The sequence below is a fragment of the Copidosoma floridanum genome, unplaced genomic scaffold, assembly GCF_036245765.1.
Source record: "Copidosoma floridanum isolate Cflo_tuat_1 unplaced genomic scaffold, Cflo_Japanese_pri ptg000018l, whole genome shotgun sequence".
Lineage (NCBI taxonomy): Eukaryota > Metazoa > Arthropoda > Insecta > Hymenoptera > Encyrtidae > Copidosoma > Copidosoma floridanum.
The window spans coordinates 45,085-52,385 of NW_028321895.1; the positions used below are offsets into that span (position 1 = coordinate 45,085).

The following is a 7,301-nucleotide window of genomic DNA, read 5'->3' on the forward strand; positions in this document are numbered from 1 at the left end:
TAAAAAATAATTTTGAAAAAGTGGTGGCCTAGTACTAGAGCACTTGTCAATAAAATGTGTACATAACCTCACTTCTGCGAGCACTAGTAGCCGACCACCTCGATTTATGTACATTTAACATGGGGTGGCCAGTTACTGGCTCTTAAATTTGGGTTATTTATCGTATAGTTTAAAATACATCAATAGCTTTCAAATGATACCTAACAGAAGATAAAATTTTAAAAACTGTTTAAAATATATGATGTTCTTTTTGATAACAGCTACTAAATTACGTAAATGTAAGGTGCAAACAGATACAGCGAATAAAAAAAATTAGTAACCACGGTTGACGTATGAAGGCGACAAATACTTACTTATGTTTGATAAGTCATAACAATGTTTTTAGTTATTCATCTCTTAATCGCTGTTTCAGTATACATGTCTGGGTATCTTCTTCAAGTATTTTTATTTGTTCCTTTTAGAATATATCTTTTACAATGATCTCTCTATTTGCTTCTATGATTATGTTCTTACATCTGCTTGCGTATTGAAACTGCCTGTAATAACCTATAGCATTACTATGATACATCACAATATTACAGTTTTTTATTTAAAAAACATATATAATTATCATCAATCAAATCATGAAAGGTGTGGGTTATCAATAAAAACAACGATGGTGGATTTGACAGTTGCAGGGGAGTAGGGGCCATAGCTTGGAATAGTGGAGAAAATAGACGAATTTTTCATTTATCCCTTAGTAGTTGTAGGGAAAAAGGGTTATTGAGAAAACTAACGTGGTGTTGAGAAACGTAGAGAGTTCCAATTAAATATCCATATGAACAATAAACTAATACATAGTGATACATATAGAAAGAAATCAATATTGCAATATTTAGTCAATTCTATCCATTTTCACTACTATCGCTAAACTTTGCTACTTACGCATTTTAATTAAAAATTATAAAAATATTCAACCTTGAAAAACATAGGGCTCCTCTTATTTAAAATGAAAGTAACTTTTTTGTATATTTATGTGTACAGCATCAAATAATTATGTTCATAGACTTTTTAGAATTTTTCTGTTTATTACTGTTATGGCTGTTAAACACTGTAAATATAAATATTTTCTCCTCTTATTAGATATAATATAGATAAGGATATTTGTTAGGGAGGAGAGGGGTACCTTTGAGGAGACCCAGACGTATAATATTTAAATTAATGATGTTTTGTTGTATGATGGTAGTCCGTGTATTTTCTAGCATACTCTCGTATAGATATAAATAGTTGTTAATTACTGATAGTTTACTGTAAACCGTTATGTAAAGTACCGTAAGGAAACATTAAAAACTTTTTAAAGGGGGTCCACTTATCAAGTATTTCTCAGCACTAATAATTTTTTTTTTTTTATAGTGTACACGCCCAATCCGTGGTAGTATTTTTTAGTTGATGTGAAATCCAAAAAGCTGTTAATGTTATAGACTCAACTTATCAATAGAAATTGTTTTTTTAATACACTAGAAGATCATACAGAAAATTCTTAAAAGCTTCTAAACTGAAAATACCGACTTGGAGCACATCACAGGTAGAGCGATTCTATTTTAATTTATTACAGTTTTATGATTATGTAGTAATCTACAAAATTGATACTTTCTGTCCAACATTAGTAAACATTATCCATTGCAAGTAAGCCTAGAGTGGTAGCTACATTATCTTCAATACAAACTCAAAATAATTCAATATAAGCAAGGCAAGGTTAGGCAGCTCATTAGATGTGTCATATTCATACCCTATTGTTAATTTTCAGATGGAAATCCACGTGGATTTCCACGTGGATATCCAGGTGGAAATCCACTTGGATTGAGATGGATTCCACGTGGATTTGGATGGATTTCCACGTGGAAATCTGCGTGGATTTTTGTAGGGAAATCCATGTGGATTTTTACTGGGAAATCTATGTGGATTTATAACGTGCAGCAAAAAATCTGCATGGAAATTGACGTAGAAATCCACGTGGATTTTTTACGTGCAGCAAAAAAATCTGCATGGATATTGACGTGGAAATCCACGTGGATTTCTTACGTGCAGCAAAAAAACCTGCGTGGATATTGACGTGGAAATCCACGTGGATTTCTTTCGTGCAGCAAAAAAATCTGCATGGATGATGACGTGGAAATCCACGTGGATTTCTTACGTGCAGCAAAAAAATCTGCATGGATATTGATGTGGAAATCCACGTGGATTTTTTACGTGCAGCAAAAAAATCTGCATGGATATTGACGTGGAAATCCACGTGGATTTCTTTCGTGCAGCAAAAAAATCTGCATGGATAATGACGTGGAAATCCACGTGGATTTCTTACGTGCAGCAAAAAAATCTGCATGGATATTGACGTGGAAATCCACGCGGATTTCTTACGTGCAGCAAAAAAACCTGCGTGGATGTTGACGTGGAAATCCACGTGGATTTCTTGCGTGCAGCAAAAAAATCTGCATACATTATTTCGACGTAGAAATCGATGTGAATTTCTCACAAGCTCTTCTTAAACTTGCTATTCTGTCTGCTTGACTGTCTGTACGTCTGTCTTTCTGGGAGAAATCTTGCGATCGATTTTTTGAACACTTTTCAACATTCGATCAGGCTGAAATTTTTCACAAACTTTTGGTTCTGAAGACCACATTTACAATTATGGTAAATCTTATATGGCAGCCGATACAAAATGTCTGATTACCTCTTTCTTTACAATCCCCTTGACATTGATATCAAAAGTACATGTCAAATACAGTAAGCGTCATCAAAAATTTAAAATGGCGGCAGAAACAAAATGTCGAAATACTTGTTCATTTACAACCTCTTTAACATGGGCATCAAATTAAGGGGAATGACTAGTGGAATACAGTGAGCTGTGTAACGTTAGTGAAAATCCAACATGGTTTCCGACACAAAATGGCACGTGTTGACACGTTTTATAAACCCAATAAATGCTTAAAATAAGCCTCCTGTACTTATGTTTCATTCTTTGAAATATACTTCTGATTTTAGAATAACGACGATGACGAAGTACCCAATCATAGTGAAGTAAGATACAAACAAATTTTTCTTATAAAGTAATTATAAAGCAAAAGTTTTTGAATGTAATTAAAAAAATTAACGTATGTATAATTGACAGACCGACAACCTCTCTCGATCTAATGAACGTCAATATACTGAACAACAAGACATGCCGACCGACAAAAGCCCAGGAATAGAACGAAAGTCAGGTGCTAAACGTAAATTAGATTACACAAATGACAGCGAGGTAAGTTTTCCAATATGCACATGATACAAGAATACATAAGCACTTACATGCAAACTTTGCGATTAAGTCAATCTGTATTCGAACCTTCCCTTATGACTGAAGTGAACATTTTGAAATCACCGATAAATCTTTATTTTGTTGTAGAGTAATAATAATGACATAACTGGAACTAAAGAAACGACTCCACAAGAAAGAAGTGAATCTAATGAAGGCATTCAAAGTAGTTCAAGCCGCGATGGGCCAGAAAACAAGAAATGTAAGTTAGTGTTTGTAAGACCATCAAAAAAGCATCATATGGAAGAGATAAGTCAGTTAAAATTCCGAGAACGCATTTTCAATAAGAAAACCGGAATTTACGTGAGTATGAATTGATATTTGTAGGTAGTCCTGTTACTGTATATTTATCCATATTATATTGCTATTTTCGTATTTGTGCGATTCCAATCTCTTATTGGTTGTGTATAGAAAATGTATGTAAAACACGACATCATGATCCCTGAAGACGACTGGATAGATCTATTCAAGAAAAAGGATGACAGCAAGTTTGCAAAAGCCCTCATCCGTTATTTTTACACGAAAGAAGAAATAGCCTCGAAGTGCGTCAAGCCTGGCGAAAATGTTCGAACTCCGAAAGGAATCAATCGTCGAGAGGCAATACCTCCCAAACAAATGGATGCTTTCGAATGTAAATATATATATTTATATGTATCTCCCTATTTATTTATCTTTATCCCTATTTATGTATATTTTTATTTTTATGAGTGTACCCGAAATTTTGTTGTTACGTCTATGTCCCCAGTCTCGGCATTGCCCTGTCTTTGTGTTCACATCCTTAATTCCATGCCTTCGTCTGCATGCTTTAAAGAAGTTAGTAGTAAGCTCCTGCCTCCATACCTATGATCGTTAACTTATTTTTGAAACTGTATTTGATTATATTATTAATTAAATTATAACATATTAAATTTTTATTTAGATCAGATAATTTTGTTGTATGTACAATGTACCAAAACGTTTTGTATTCTTATCTTTGCATCATTCAATTCTCTAGTTTGATGTAACTCTATTTTAAAAATTTTTCGTTTTTCTGAAGCTGTTTGTAAAGATATCTTCAAAATTAAATTTTATTTTAATAATTCATGTAAAAAAAAAAAACCATCGAAAAAACAAGAATTTTGTAAAAAATACCTTGTAATTCTGAAAAACGTTATTAGTAATAAAAAAATACATTTACTTTTGCATTATCAATTATGTACATGACTATGTTAGAGAATTTCGTGTTTAAGACATCAGAATTCAGTTCTTGAATAAACAATGATAATTATCAATAATCATTGTTATGAAAAACTAATTATTGTTGAAGAAGTAAATTCTAATAATTTAAATTAAACAACCTCTAATTAAAATGGACGACGACAAAATGTTCTGTAGGAAATGGTTGTATGGTTCTTATTGACACAATTTTTTCGGACATGTGGGTTTGATCAACAAACCATTTGATAATTTGAGAGAAAAGCCATATGGTAAACTTGAAAGAAGAAACGCATCTTCGTATGTATGGGTTTATAATAAAAAAAAGTCTTTGCATTCATGCTTTTGTGTGTAAGAACACTTTTTCTTATTTCTATGTGTTAGTCTTTTAAATAGCATCCTAACTGTGTTTGCTGAGTCAATCTTTGTATTATCTCCTCCCTCACATTTTTTACATCTTCCACGACAATTTTTTTATTTCACTTGTATGCTTTCTGTGCGTTACTAACTAATTATCTCTGTTTCACTAAAATATTACATTTTCAGTGTTATTGGAGTATTACGTACGAAAAAAGGATCCAAGTATTCAGAAAGCTGGTGTAGATAAGAGAGTGTCAAAGCTACAACATTATATTTCAGTTACAATAAATGCTAACATAAAATCTTTGAAGGAAAAAAAAACCTCTTAGTAAAATGTAAAATTACAAGATATAAAAACTTTAAATAAATTTTTTAATATAATTATTGACGACTATTATATACTTATTGTACCTGAAACACTAAAACACTACGTAATCATTTGTGACTCAGAATCTCTACAAAGGTAAGAGTACAGCTGTAAAGTATATATCTATGTAGAATATCAAATTCTTACAGCAAGTGTACTATTTTTTTAATATTCAAATACTCTTATTTGTTTAACTGAAACCTTTCATTTCGAACGCCTATCGAGTGGGGTGTAACGGAATAGGGGTTTCACCACTTTGTGTTGGCTGCTATTTTTAATTTGATTGCCGTCAACAAAAGAAACAGGTATTTCTCAATTTTGTTTATGCCACCATTTTACAATTTTAACGACGTGATACACCTTACGGTATTCTGCTTGCCATACTCTTTCATTTGATACCCCTGTCCAACGGGTTGGAAAGAAATATGTATTCCGCAACTTTATTTCTCCCGCCATTTTAGATTTTCTATGATGTATTATAGCTTACATTATTTTACTTGCCATACTCTTTTATTGGATACCCATGTCGGAGGGTAGGAATGAAAAAATTGACTCAGCCATTTAGTATTTGACATCAGATTGGTTTTTCAAGGACATTGCAGAGCTCACTATACTCTACTTGACATAGCCTTTTATTTAATACCCAAGTCGAAGGGATTAAGAATGAAAAGGTAATCCGCCATTTTGTGTTGGAAACCATATTAGATGTTCAATAAAGTTACACAGATCACTGTGTTCTACTACTCATTCCCTTTCAATTGATGCCCATTCAAGGAGGTTGTAAATAAATATTTCGACATTTTGTATCGGCCGCCATATATGCTTGACCATAATTGTAAATGTGGTCTTCAGAAACAGAAGCGTGTGCAAAATTTCAGCCAGATCAAATGTTGAAAAGTGGTCAAAAAATCAATCGCAAGATTTCTTCCAGTGAGACAGACGTACAGACAGACAAAAAGGGAGAAAAGTAAGTTTTAATAAGAGCTTCTGAAAAATCCACATCGATTTCTACGTCGAAATCCATGCAGATTTTTTTGCTGCACGTAAGAAATCCACGTGGATTTCCATGTCATTATCCATGCAGATTTTTTTGCTGCACGAAAGAAATCCACGTGGATTTCAACGTCAAAATCCACGCAGGTTTTTTTGCTGCACGTAAAAAATCCACGTGGACTTCCACGTTAATATCCATGCAGATTTTTTTGCTGCACGTAAGAAATCTACGTGGATTTCCACGTCATTATCCATGCAGACTTTTGCTGCACGAAAGAAATCCACGTGGACTTTCACGTCAATATCCATGCAGATTTTTTTGCTGCACGAAAGAAATCCACGTGGATTTCCACGTCAATATTCACGCAGGTTTTTTTGCTGCACGTACAAAATCCACGTGGATTTTCACGTCAATATCCATGCAGATTTTTTTGCTGCACGTAAGAAATCCACGTTGATTTCTACGTCATTATCCAATGCAGATTTTTTTGCTGCACGAAAGAAATCCACGTGGATTTTCACGTCAATATCCACGCAGGTTTTTTTGCTGCACGTAAGAAATTCACGTGGATTTCCACGTCAATATCCACGCAGGTTTTTTTGCTGCACGTAAGAAATCCACGTGGATTTCCACGTCAATATCCATGCAGATTTTTTGCTGCACGTAATAAATCCATGTGGATTTCCACGTCAATATCCATGCAGATTTTTTTGCTGCGCGTAAAAAATCCACGTGGATTTCCACGTCAATATTCATGCAGATTTTTTGCTGCATGTAATAAATCCACATAGATTTTCCTGTAAAAATCCACATGGATTTCCCTACAAAAATCCACGCAGATTTCCACGTGGAAATCCATCCAAATCCACGTGGAATCCATCTCAATCCACGTGGATTTCCATCTGAAAATTAACAATAGGGTATGTATAGCCACTACGTGCTGTTTACCTGCCAAGATCCATTACTCTACTTTATTTGTCATTCTGCGCATTTATTTTTACTTAAATATTCTTTTATTCTGATAACTTACTGCAATGTCTTGTAAGATTTACTGG

The 7,301-nt window shown here is 33.6% G+C and overlaps 1 protein-coding gene across 1 annotated transcript; it reads left to right on the forward strand.

Annotated features, from left to right (window-relative positions):
* Window positions 1-3,751: 3,751 nt before the first annotated feature.
* LOC149374588 (uncharacterized) lies at window positions 3,752-5,214 on the forward strand. The gene is made up of 2 exons (XM_089592476.1): window positions 3,752-3,962; window positions 5,072-5,214. The coding sequence occupies exons 1-2, from the start codon at window positions 3,767-3,769 to the stop codon at window positions 5,212-5,214; spliced, it is 339 nt and encodes a 112-aa protein (XP_089448602.1). The 5' UTR covers window positions 3,752-3,766.
* Window positions 5,215-7,301: the final 2,087 nt, after the last annotated feature.